The 14,120-nt window shown below is 41.2% G+C and overlaps 1 protein-coding gene across 1 annotated transcript; it reads right to left on the reverse strand.

Annotated features, from left to right (window-relative positions):
* Positions 1-657: 657 nt before the first annotated feature.
* On the reverse strand, positions 658-9,961 carry LOC140228642 (monocarboxylate transporter 13-like). The gene is made up of 6 exons (XM_072308891.1): positions 9,602-9,961; positions 9,009-9,302; positions 8,400-8,806; positions 3,177-3,402; positions 2,511-2,654; positions 658-1,904 (listed from the first exon to the last, which is right to left on the reverse strand). Exons 1-6 carry the CDS (start codon positions 9,951-9,953, stop codon positions 1,573-1,575), a joined length of 1,755 nt encoding a protein of 584 aa, XP_072164992.1. The 5' UTR covers positions 9,954-9,961; the 3' UTR covers positions 658-1,572.
* Between the last annotated feature and the right edge of the window lie 4,159 nt (positions 9,962-14,120).

Consider the following 14,120-nt stretch of genomic DNA (forward strand, 5'->3'; position numbering starts at 1 on the left):
TGATAATCCCTGCACGGATGTGAAATAATCTTAAGCACATATGCTGTAGTGACAAGATACGAATAACTGGTATATGAACATAAGAAACAATAAAGAATTGCAAGCACATGTTCTTGCATAACACGTCGAACTTAATGGAATACATTGTACTCTATACAGTATATGAAAGTGTCACTTCTCTTTTCAGGGAAAACACGAATTGAAAGTTACACGGGTGAAATCACCATGGCAATTTTCGAAATATTACAACCACTGTTTCATTTGCACTGACCACCTTTACACACGTTTCATTATGTAAAAAAGTTAAATTCATTATCTATCTGCTCACAGGTTGCTCATACAAGTCTGTACTCCACACTCGTCTCTAACACGCATCAGCATAAACGACGCAGACAACAGTCAAGGTGCGAGAAAGCACAGAATTACTCTGTTATTGCGGCATTACCTTCCTTACCGAAGGTATGCGCAGTAAGAAGACTATGATTGCATTGTTCCGCAGGGGAAAATATCACACAAACTAGACTAAGACGTCAGCATTAGTGGGGCTGAAACATTGGCAAGGCGTGAAGTCGTGAAGTCGATATATATATATATATATATATATATATATATATATGTATAGTATTAATAATCGTACAACCACACCTTAGAGGGTGAATATCGAAGAAGCGTGAGTTCAAAGCCAAAATTAATATTTGCAGAGTCAAGATCTGAACTGGCATAGATGGTTTCATTCAAACGATCGTGTTTAATCCACATCTATAGGACCTACGTACATACTCCATGTAAATAAATACTTTACAAAACATTATTAAAATATCACTGGTACATACGATGTTGTTTTTCAGATTACAAACATCACACACATAACAAGCTGAGGCTTATGTGTAGACAGCCCTCTATGTACCATCACTGCGCAGCAGTTGGGAGTAAACTGAATTTGACTCTCTTTGGGGGAAAAAAAACAAACAAACCTTAGAATTGCTCTGGACGAATACGCACTGTACAATGTCCTCCGTGTATTCATGACTCTGCGTCTTGACTACTGACAAAAATCATTCTCAACAATCTGAAAGTATGTTTGAAGGGACAATATTGTGGAAATTCCTTGCACAAAACTGTAAATATAGTTTTCACATGAAATATGAATAATGCAGTTTCTCATGTCTTTCAATTGTTTTGTTTGCGTATTTTTTCCAACACCAAGCCAGACTGGCACCAATATACGAAATGCTGCTTGTTTCGAGGTATTCTAGCAGGATTTCATCCCTCCTTTCTCACAATGGTCTAAATGTGGTATATCGGAATTTTATGTATAGCGCTGCATGAGCCGAGTCAGCTCTAAAAGAATGAATCGAGTACACCCAAATTGCGCGTCCAGCCTTGCATTGGTGTCTATGGAACTACACAGCTTGACAAAGTGCCTGACAGACTTAGACAGCACCACTTCACATGTACAACAACTTCTGCAGTGAACGAGTGCGTCAAGATGCATAACGATTTTCATTTACGTCAGTAGCTAGCACCCTCTTTGTGTTAATATTGGTTCCCAGCAGTTTGGTACGCAGTCCATCACACTGTTGAAACTTTATCTACAATGACATAGTACTCTTTCAATGCAATCCTGTCGACATCATTGACGTCGGCATTTAGGGCTTCAAGCGCTCCTTCGAGATCTACCCCCTTCGCCGTCAACTCTTGCACAATGGCAAGTGGTTGGCACGTATCGACTTTTGTCGGGGCTTGCCGCGCCTCTTCGTCCTGGCGTATGGCGGTGTAGCGCAGGCGATTCTGTCTGTTTTTCAGGAGGTACACGCCAATGTACAACGCGGCGGAGATCAGCCACATGGCCGCACCGCAGTAGTTTGCAGAGTCGTAGGAACCCGTCAAATCAAAGCTGAGACCTTCGAAAGATGAAAGGTGAAAGGAAGATCTACTACATCCTTACGTAAGGAAGGAATTGTATTACTGTATTATGTTCTGATGGTGGCTTTAAGATTCATTGATATTTGTGTTTTAACTTTGCTCCACGGATGTCTGCCTTCAGATAAAGTCGCCTTCTCGACCCATTGTACCTGTACAACATTATTTTAGTGGATGCACTCAGGGAGGATCACGCACTCTGCTTGGACACTACACAGTTGTAGTTTGTCTCAAATTCGTGTGTCCCTCATCTCCGTTGTGTTACAAAACACGAGGAAACAGCTCTTATTTACTAGTGGCTCAAAACAGCCAATCAGCAGAGGTTTGATATTCATACACACAAGTTAGCAAAGATTTCAAAATTAACGCTGTCAAAAAAGGATAGTACTTCGGAGTCTTCTATGGAGCAATTAATATCGAACTCTCGGGGTGTCTATGCTTGCGCCAACATCGGGACGATTTGATTGCCTTGTACATGCATACAAGCACAACCCTTCAACCACTGAACATGCCCTCTTGTAATTGTGGCACATACTCTACAAACATCACAACTGGACCTAACGGAGGTTGGACATAGCTTGTCTCACCTGGAATTACGGCAGCCAGGAGGCAGCCGATCCCGTAGGCGACGAGGAGGATCGAAAATGACTCTTGATGAACAGCATGTCCGAACGTCTCGATGGTAGCCGCAAATATGATAGAATAGTTGACTGCACGACCCATTCCGGCAACTGACCAATGAAAATAAGCAGGCAACTGACCAATAGCTATATGACTTTTCATTTTAAACATTGACTTTAATTAGTGCATTTCTGTTTTTGCAGAAATAATGATATAAGCCGTCCATTTGATTGTTACAAACACAATCAATTATGGGCCGGACGACTAGATTATGTACGGCATCGGCTCCTCAAAGATGCCATGGGCTTTACAAAATACAATGTAGCACAACGCGTTCTTCTCACGATCGTAGCTAGCTTCGGTGTACATGTACATGTAGTTTACAGTTGCACGTTCATCATTCTTGTTGCTTTTTTTTTGTGACGAAAAACCAAAGTTACCGAATTATGCTGGGAATTTGTTGACTCTTGGTGTTCGGGAGTTCTTTTCGACTAACTATACCTATTACGTACATTTTGTGGCATTGTGTGTAAATGTATGGTAGGTAAACTCAAGTATCGCAACAATGCTCTGTTATCACCGAGGGATAACCCATGAACTACTAACTGATAGTATATTCAAAAGAGGCTTACAAACAACGTAGCATATGATGACCGCTGAGGCCGTACTGATGGTCAGAGAGAAAGTGGCACACCCACAAATCAGACAGAGAACAGGTATCACGAGGATACGCGCGCAGGGAAGTCGGTCTCCAAAGATCCCCGTGAGCAACCGAAAGCCCGTCTCCACGAAGCTTAGGATAGACATGAACATGGCCGACTTCTGCGCGCTGTAGCCGGCTGAGGATATCAGCTCAACCTGTAGGACACATACCAAAATGAGGTAGAGTACACCAGAGGAAAACGGAAGGGTTACAAAGGGTGTGGGAAAAGACGCGAACGCCATGCGAGGGTGAAGGAGTAAATTATCTCGAAAGATTTTTTTTTTTTTTTTAAATCTTACAAAGAAAGTGTATCAGATATTATTCCATTTAAAGGGACGGAGTTCAATTTTCTCTCCTAACCAAGGATCCAAATTTCAGTTTGTCAGAAGAGGATGTAGTAGAAAACATCCATAACTTCTAGTTGCATTCTCTGATATCCTGGTTTTGACTTTACTATCACAGGTCTCGATATATTTTGAAATTCTTCAGCAATCAAAAATTGGCAGAGTGTATTCTTTTCAAAAAGGATCTTTTCCCTTCCAGAGGTCTTGAAGCTCAGTTTACACTCCTGAAGTTCGGTTACCTTCTTGAACCCAGAGAAATCCCATCGTTTTGGCTCTCATTATTATATATATATTTTTTAAAGATATATATTTGATATAGAACTTTTCGTCACGTCTATCTTGTTGTACGTCACGTAAAACTAGGGACTTTGATTCGAACACTGAATATGTCAAAAGTCTCCCCCTTTACAGACGTCAGCAATATTCTGTCAAAAACTGTTGATGTCTTTGATAGCATTCATTTATTGGGCTCCAAAAATGTAGGCCAAATTCAATGAACACGGTGGATGAAAAAACAACTGTCTGGTCTTTGTTATCATTACCGTCAGTATTATACAAGAATACAAAAACTACGATGCAATGTATCAAAATGTGAATTTATTCTATTTTCTCTTGTGAGTTGGAAGCCCTTTCATCAGACGCTGACTTTCAGGGAGGTCCAATAAAAAAAAAATTGTTTTTAATTCCTGCAAATAAAATACATGTAAAATATGATTAACGGTGGAAATAATGCTTGGTTCTTCGAAAATAAAATGCTTACAAGTGAAGCGCTATGTATAAATCAAAGTAAACAGGTTTCCAAGCTTTTTAGTAGCTGCTAGATTGGCTGTATTTTATAATTATCCACAAAACTGATCCAGAAAAAAGAAGACTTTTCTGGAACTTTTTTTTATTATTATGGTCTAATCGGCTTGACACAAGCTTGGACATTTAAGCCAGTCTAACAACAACATCATTGGAAATAACAAGGTAATCAATAAATGCAATCTGAAAAATGCAAATACAAAAGGAGGTCCTAGTCACACTTTCACTGTCATAAAGTTCAATAAAGTGAATGAAACACAATCCTGATATCATGAAAAGTTTCTTTATTCCCAAAATAAAATTCATCTCCGCCATAAATGACTAAAATTAATAAACAAGCACCTTACGGGAGAGAAGAGGAGAAAATATAATCTTACGAAGTTAGTATTGAATGAATGTTACAGAAAATGCGAAAAAGGTTACGCTTGTCATCACGAACGGAAAACTGAAGCAAAGTGTACAGCCCACGTCTTTTGAGGTCTCTCTGACCTTTAACATTGTGACCTTTACTTGTAGGAGCGTGAACAGCGACATCTAACGACGACGGCCCGCATAGTTGTTCGCATAACTTCACTGCTAATTATAGTTTAACTGGCTCGTTTACCAGCCATGACAAGTCCATGTCATATGCGGGGTAATATTATCATACGGTATGGTGTGCCGTTATGCATTCCTACTTACTCTCTATACGTCATATGAACACAGGCAGTCTCAATGATTGATTATCTATCCCTATTTAGCCAGATATTTCTTTTATCCTGTACACCCAACCCTTTCACACAAAATGGCTATTATAATGTACATGTAGTGCAATTTGACACCCTTTTATGAGCTTACTCTGGTTAGATGGTGACTTGCTGCTTACTCTTTGAAAAGAAAAAAAAAAGAAGTAGTTCTGTGCTAATCACCGCTGAGAGCAAGGTAGGGATTCGAAGTAAATTATGTCGTCTACCCATTTCGAAAAGTGTTCATGAATGTAATCTGACTTCATTCTTTCTTGAGGATAATGCACGGAATGAACAGTAGGACTCGTTTTCCAATAAGGGTAGTTCATACATGACTATATAGAATACAGCCCTAAATAAAGTGCACTACGCCATATTGGTAATTTTGCAAGGGCAGAAGGAGGCACGTCAAAAGTTTGCTTTCCAGAGTATAATCACACGCAAGTTGCTTATCAAAAGAATGTGACAGATTTCACTAAGTTATTCCCGTTCTCAAATCTTGAAAAAGTTATTCACATTAAATTACAATCCAGCATAGAACATCATCAATTACCGGTACTTTATCACATGCGGTTTGTAAAAGTACGTGCATTACCATTCGCTACAACTGGTACTACAAGTATGGTTCGAATGGTATTAATTTGATGTGTACATTGCACATGACTGAAATGCATGCACATGGAAAGCAAATCGTAACTTCGTCACGCTTTTTGAAAGTAAATGTGTTGGACCACACTGGACGCGAATAACAGCTGGCATTATGAATACGGTCTGAGCTTCCGAGTTTGTGTGAGACTATGACTGAAAGTTACGGAACGCATCTGAAACAATCACGCATCTACAGTGGCATCTTTGGACAGCCGGTAACAGTGGACTCACTGTATCAGTCTAATACCGTTCGCGTTGCCCCTCGCAACAAAGCATGCAGTATATAGTAATCGTTTTATTTTCATGGATAGTAAGGGAATTTAAGACTGCTGCGAATTGCATTGAAAAAAATAAATAAATAAATAAATTATCGAATATATAAAATAAATACAATAAATCAAAGCGGGAATACTATTACCGGAAGTCTGATCTTCTTCGCCATTATCCCCATACAGACACGTCAAAATTTAAATTCTAAACTTCAAAGATAATCAGATTTCGAGTTCAGATGGAATTGTCTTTGCAAGACCGAAATATTTGGTCATGCTTGTGGAAATCCTGTGGTTTCCGCTTGGTGTTTCAGTCCTTAGTTCAAAGACAAACTATACTGCATACGTTTAATATGCAACTGATATGTTTACACGCACACCAGATTCATTTGTTGGCATTTTAATGAGGAATTCAGATCGACATTGGCGTTAGTTTTTGCTGCGTGCATGACCTGACGGACAACTACCTGGTCATAAGACGTATTGTGATTCCACGTTTTGTTTTGTTTTGGGTTTTTTTTTTTTCCTTGATTTGGATAGAATTTGTTGCTGTTGTATAGGAGTCCAGCACTTTGGGGAACCATGGCAAAGATAGCTCAGATGAAATCCTTACTTACCTCAAGACAAAAGAGCATGGTATGGTGCCAAAACTTTGGTGGGACCAGACAAACCAAGAATTATCGACAAATCTTATATCATTTTCACGCAGTTTTTGTGACATCTCATTTTATAATTTGCTTGTTTTCTTTTCAAGTGAGGTGGTAATGTCACTCACAGCGAGGATTACAATTTGTATGATACTTTAATGATACAATTTTTATCATCTGCGTGATATGTCAATTGCTGGACATGTAAATGTATGGTGCTGGAGGTTTTTTTTTTTTCAGTCAGTAAAACCTATCGAAAATAGATCGAGCATCCTGGCCTGTCTGTCCGATGTAAAGAGAAAGAAAGAGAGCTAGTCAGAGGTGCAAGTTAAAAAGAGAAAACTTACTAAATGTTCTTGGCATGATAGCCAGGAGGGCAGAGAGATTTCGATTGTCGTTTTCTGGGGGAGCTGATTCTATCAGACTAGACCTGACCCTCATGGAGACCCGAGAAACTCTTTTTTTTTTCTTGGCCCTATCCCCGTGGGACTGAGGAAATCTTTCTGGCTTGGGTTGAAGAGCCTTTTATCGCCCAAGGTGACCTTGTCCCTCCCTCGCCATCATCGTAGTCTTCACCGCTGCTGCCGTCGGGGATGCCTCCAGAACCTGCGTCTCATCGCCTTACGGGAACTCGGCAACTGCACCTAGGGAACGCATTTCTGTGAAAAGCCTGGAGTGGTGACGAAAGAACCAGAAGACTCGAAATCTGCCTGACAGCACGGACATCCAGCAGCATGAGTTGACAGGATCGGCGATTTCTGGAACTCTTTTTTTCTGGAACTCTTTTTCTGGAACTCCTTTTTCAGGAACTTTTCTTCTTCTCCATCTAGTTCTCGTTGTCCTCCATCCAAGACCACTGGGCACCACCGTTTCACCTCTACTGGCTGGACTGAGGCAACTGTGCAAGCTCATTCCGGCTAAAGTGAATATATATTTTGAGAAAGATAACACTTGCTTTGAATCTGTCTAAAATGATAAAAGGAAGGAAAACATGCTTGTAGAAACCTTACCCCATTACAAATTCCTTTCTCAAAGAAGATACTTTGGTGAGCACATCGTGCTTTCGCACTGCAAACTACGTCGTGCAACCCGACAGTACCTTCCGAAGCGTTACCTACTCAGTATACCAGATACCCTCAGAAGCTTGTCAGGTGTACAGCCCTCGGGAAAATGAAATAATCATTAGATCATCGAATCTTAAGCTTTTGGTACTACCATCTATGAAAGTTTCTACATTTCTCTACACCCTCTTTTATTCATTCACATAAGATACCTGATATCTACGGGTATCCTAGTGGTACCAATCATTTCAATTTCCACCGGCATGATGCTCTGTAGCATCTTGCTCACCAGCTATCTGGACGTCTTGCCCACACGTTGCCTGACCCCTTCACCTTTAAGGTTCAGGTGTCATCCGAAGCGTCCTCATTCACTGCCTCTACTTAACTACGAGGAGGAAAATTAGGTTAGTATGGTACGCTTGTACATCACTGATTATAAGAAATTCAAATAGAAATTTATTATGGGAGAACGGGAAAGAATGGGGGTCATTATGTCAGCTCAGGATGCTACTTCAGTTAAGTATTCTCACGATAACGCGCGAGAATTCTATCTACTACACAATGAAATTTGTATTGCGTTAACTAGTCTCTCGCGAAACGTAACATGCTATTCACCAAAGCTTTGATGGTATCACTACAAAAAACCCGACTCACCAAGTTGATAATGTTGAACACCATGACAACGTTTGACAGCAAAGTACCCATGAAGAGCATAAAGTGAGCCGGATCTTTCAGGAGTCGAATGTAGTTTTCCTTGGACTTGCGTCGTCGATCCCTAACGAGTTCTTGCTTGGCTCGTTTCTTCTCAACCTCCTCCCACTTTTTCTCCGAAGTTGAAGAGCTGCAACCAGGATTGGTTACTGCTTCCCCTTCCTTCCTGTTGGCATCGATGGATTTACTCTCCGGCACGGATGATTTGGGGGATGCGGAAGGAGGAAGCTTGAACCAGATGGAGGAGAGGAGGCCAGAGACGAGTATAAATGCTGCATAGCAACGAAGAGTCATCCTCCAGCCATAGCTCTCGTAAGCCATCTCAAGCAGTGGACTGCAAATCAACATTCCTGTTTCAAGAAACAAACATTTAAATCCATCATTTCAAAATTGACAAGAACTACGCACAGGAGGAAAATACACTGTACCACCATTTCTAAAATTATAGCACAAACAGGAAATTTTCTGAGACAGACATTGGATATCTCTTTATGGAACGTGTATCACGCTACGAAAAACGAAATGTCGAGTTTTTCCACACGTCAAACTCACCTATGGCACACCCAACTCCAGGGAGGGTGGTAGGGAGTGCACAGTCGTCGCTGTCAAAGTAGGACGCCACCAGATTCATAGAACCAGCTATGAGCAGGCCTGCGCCGATACCAAACATGACACTGAATGACAAGTAGAGCGGCCAAATCGTCTGGACGAAAGACGAAGACAGAATGCCAACTGCACACAAAATCGACGACACGATGACTACTTTGCGAGGTCCAAATCGTAGGTATATGGCGTTGAATATCGGCGAGCAAATCCCGAAGGCCCATCCAAGGGATGCAACCCATCCTGAACAAATAAAATACAGGAAAATATTTTTCTTAAAATCATTATTACGACTGTCCACATCGCATGAATTCAACACTCATTCAATTCGAGACATGCTTATATCATAGGCAAAGATCGCATCTTCATTGTTTTTGGCAAAAAAAAAAAGAAAAGAAAGAATTATTCAAATGCCTACCACTCGGCGAGAAGTAATTGTGCTGATATTACAAAGATTAAACAAAATACACACACACAAAAAAAAAAAATATATATATATATATACAACTGTATATCCAACAACATTATGGAAAGGACATTACCAGTTTCAACAGCTGTAGACTCAAGGTCCTTCCTCAGGTACATGTACAGTGTCCCGAAGCTGCAGAAGAAGCCAAGGATGATGCCAAACAACGTCGAGATTACCATGGTCATGACCCACCGGAAGTACTTAGGATTCTTCCAGCATTTCTTCAGGAGTGATGTCACTCTCGCAGATCCCTGACCGCCCTTCATGTTAAATTTGGAGGGAAAGTTTTCCGAGGTCGACGGCATGGGTGTGTCAATTGAGGCAGTCTGGAAGACTGCTGACGAGGCGTCCTCCTTCCACGACTCCAGCTGACCACTAATGGGGGCGCACTCATAGAGCGCGTTTTCGTTGGGAGAGGGCGCCATAACGCTTTACAAGCCTGACGTAAAGAAAACCATCGAAGAAATATAGCAATTTACCAGCCACACATTATGGTAACATATAGATTTGCTAAATAATGAAATATAGTTAATATCAAAGACGTTTTACTCTTCTTCAAAGATATCGATACACACACACACACACACACTTTCTCTCTCTCTCTCTTTCTCTTTCTGTCACACGCATATACACGTACATAAGGTCTACACCCTGTCACCTGCACATAGGCTTATGGTAACTGGACGCGATTAATTTCCTGTGAACTCAAACTACATGCGTATAGATAGTATTTTAAACGAAATACTAGTCTTCATTCTCAGTTATAGTTCTGGAACAATAAAAATTATCTTATGTTTCTTTGAAATATATTCGAAATCATTCACGTTAACTATTTCGCCAAAATGGTGCGCGACAAGAGGCTTTTTTTTTTTCTGTAGTAGAGACAGCATTCATAAACTAGAATGAGAAAGGGATTGAGAAACATTTTTAAGAATCTACGATACTGCCGAAGTGTAATATCTGTTAATCCAGATATGATAAGGGGGTTGCGGTTGGGGTGGGGTCTCTGGACGAATGTCAAGTGCATCGCGACGTCAGAGCTGCAATGGAGATCCTTGCTCGGAATGTGTTTGTATGATACATGTATTTCAATCAGGAGAAGACGAGCGAGCTTCAAACATGGCGTCTGTGAGAATCCCGATGACGCACGGAGAAGGCGGGCAGGAATCCAATGACCGATTCGGGCACATGTCCACTCGAAGGAATGTGGAAGAACAATTTCTATTTTTGTGAGGGGCCTCTCCGGTAGGTGAACTTCAGACTGAGACTTGGCAGCAACGCAGTTCAGAAGCGTCGGATAACTCCTCGATCGGATTAACCAATTGATGTCTGCACGCCTTGGTTCGTAGCATTTCATTTATCTTTGATGAGAATCCACCATGTGACACATCTGCGTATTTTTATACCGGCACTACTTTCTAGTGTGTCGTAATATACTGGTACAGCCAAATTTCCTGAAAGAATTTCTCAATACCGGACACAAACCGGCAAAAGTTGGTTTCAGTAAACATACCAACTTAAGCTTTTCAGTCAATACAGTGTATATACCGCAGTCTCTCCGAAACTAAGCGCAGTTGATGATAAGTATTGATAGTACGCAATGTTTCCATCTTATCTCATTTTAGTTTGCAGACCGTGAGACGGCAGAAATCACGGTATGTTTTTTGTTTGTTTGGTTTGTTTGTTGTTTTTTGTGTGTGTGTTTTTTTTTTTTTTTTTTTTTTGGGGGGGGTTGTTTGTTTGTTTGTTTTTTTACTGTATGACTTAATTCTACAGATATAAATTCCGGAAACTCGCGACATACTACAATGTAGTAATAGAGTAGCAAGGATCCGAGAACCAAGGAGTTACTGAACCTCCTTGGGAGCACCAATCACCGTGGTCTAATACTTGTCTCAGCATCCTAAAAATAGCTGCAAAAGAGAACTGTGACGCCACGACCAATCCACAACAACAAAAGTAGTGCGTAAATGAAATATCAGCGGATATATGATTGAAAAACCAAGTCTGCCCGATTGGCCATGATTGTGATGGATATCAAAGAGTAAACTCAATTTGAACAGGATAGAGGAAATTTTTACCTGGTCAGAAGGTCGCTTTAAATGACTTTAGAGATATTATTCGGCTAAATAAAATGTTTTACAATAATTCGAAGCTTTCGAGCAGATTACAATGCCGGAAAACCGCTCAAAATGGCATCCGACCTTGGGGGATTTCAACAAAAGCGTGTTGTCCACGTGTTCGCGATATCAATATCTGTTTCGTGAAAATCCCCGACTGTTCTTTTTTTTTTTATCTATCCGACTAGAATGAAGTTTGATACAGTTTAGTCAAATTGAAGATGGAGTGGTACTGGACTTGATCTTTGACTGCAGACCCTCAGGCACACTGTATAACGATATTTGCATGCATGCAGTTCTTGGGTTGTATTTTCATTTCTCTCCCTCACGCCCTCTCCCTCTATTGTGGTAGGATCCATGGTTTAACCATGGAGGTAGAAAACTCTCCCACCCTCACACAGTATGTTAATTCATGCGCGGTTAGGCTGATGCGAGATCGGATTATGCGGTTCAGGGAGCGTTCACAGGCGGGCAGGACAAGGTTGTTGGAAACCCGCTATAAAGAGCATTGATCGCAGAAGACTTCGCAATAACTGTACAACCCACGGAAGCAATCACTTCACAACCAATCGGGAAAGACGGGAGAAGAGTTGCTATGGTAACTGAATATGATAAAAGCATGGTTTTGCAGTCATGGGGTGCGTTCGAGCGCTCTCCTAAAGCGAACTGTACCGTACCGTACCCGCGCCAGAGGAGCGCTCGAACGCTCCTAAAGTGTACTGTACCGTACTATACCGAGCCAAAAGTGGACCACTTCCGAAAAGTTCGCTCAAAGCATGCGCGTATCATGCGCATACGTCACAATGCAAAAACATCATTCTCTTTGTTCGGGAATGGCATTCTTGCTACAAACAAGCGTGACCTTTTCGAAAAAATAACCCGTGAGGTAAGCTTTCTCGACAGAGCGTTAATTCGAACGCTCCAAAACTGGCACAGTTCGGTACGGTACGCTTTGGTTCAGTTCGCTTTGGGTCTCTTTAGAGCGCTCGAACGCACCCATGGACCCATGGATAAAACGTGGCTTACAGTGTACATGGGGAACAGAATCGTCGGCTATACCAATAGGCTACAGACATATCTTGTTTTCAAAATCTATGTCCCATGATTCACTGAGCTGAAACTTCGCACCTTTGTCTCTGTCCCAGGGCTCTTCTTTTCCTCAGTGAAAATGAGGCCTATATACTCACACATATACAATGTATCGATAATATCCTACCCCCTCTGTCTCCTGCAAGTAGTGCATGATTTTATACCCTGTCTCCTTCTGTATTTGTCTGTCTGATCTGTCTGTCTCTCTCTCTCTCTTTCTTTGATTCTTTCTGTTTCCATCTCTCACTCGCCTCTCTCCCTCTCGGACGAAAAAAAAAAAAGGCATCTAAAACACATGATTGTAGATCATGTTCACTGATTTAGAGTAGGTCAAATACAATCAAATAAAAACACAAAAACAAAACAAAAGCAAAACAAAAAACAAGCAACATAAAGACATTTTGATATATTATAGGAGTACCGGTATACTATCTGTTCGGCAAAACTTTTTCTTGAGTTGACAAGCGATGCAAATCCTAAATCTTATTTGGGTACTTTTCTTTTCATTTCTTTTCATTTCTTTTCTCCCAAACATGCTGTCAGCAATCGAACATGAAGACGTTTTGACATAGGATGGGAATAATATTGACAGCTACATTTAATTTTCGATATAATTATTATAAATGCTTAATTTAGAGAAGTGACTTACTTTTGAATACTGGAAGAGATGTAGACGAGAAGTCCTCGAATATTGTAGGCTGACACAAGTACGTCAAGATAGCTGTGTGGAAGAAAACGCAGTTCGTGTTTCCTCGCGTGTGTTTACTTGGGAGTAAATGTATGCAAGCTTGCCTTGAACCTCCTTGGTGTATGCCACACATAAATGCACTACTAGATAGATGGGATGTAAGTGTGAAGTACATGCCATGAACTCGTAGAGAGCGCCGACTCATGGGACTACCGAAGACACTAAACTGCCTTCAAATCCAAAGACCTCAGATGCGTCCTCAATCGTGCACAGTCCTGGTTCAAATTGATCATAATCACTGACTGATGTGATTCTAGCCACTCTGCTCTCATTCCCAGCGAGAGTTGTGGCCTTTCCTGCATGCTGTATGTTGTTTACACTCGCGGCCCAGGGATCGTTGCAGAGAGAACCGTAAGTCATGCATGTGTAAAACAGCTGATGGTATGCAAATTACCCGGTATATGTTAATAAGCCCGACTGCTGCACAATTTTTTACGTTCATTGTCCGCAGTGTCCCCTCGCTCTCGCATAATAACTCAGCCACAGCCAATCAGCTGAATCCGCTTGCATAGTAACAGCGATACGTCACAATCATCGCGCACGCGCCAGGGACTTGCTCCCGGGAACCAGCTGGAGACGGTTTGAGAGCCAGTTTTATCCGGTGCTTGTCTTCTGTCACTGGCGAAAGAGAAAGG

The sequence above is a fragment of the Diadema setosum genome, chromosome 5, assembly GCF_964275005.1.
Source record: "Diadema setosum chromosome 5, eeDiaSeto1, whole genome shotgun sequence".
In the NCBI taxonomy this organism is placed as follows: Eukaryota; Metazoa; Echinodermata; class Echinoidea; order Diadematoida; family Diadematidae; genus Diadema; species Diadema setosum.

Bases quoted from the DNA above. Each gene is read 5' to 3' on its own strand.
- LOC140228642 (XM_072308891.1), bottom strand. From the start codon at position 9,953: ATGGCGCCCTCTCCCAACGAAAACGCGCTCTATGAGTGCGCCCCCATT. The intron at 9,303-9,601 runs GTAATGTCCTTT...TTATTTGTTCAG, and splicing joins GTCTACAGCTGTTGAAACTG to GATGGGTTGCATCCCTTGGA. The intron at 2,655-3,176 runs GTAAGCCTCTTT...TTCATTGGTCAG, and splicing joins CATCATATGCTACGTTGTTT to TTGCCGGAATGGGTCGTGCA.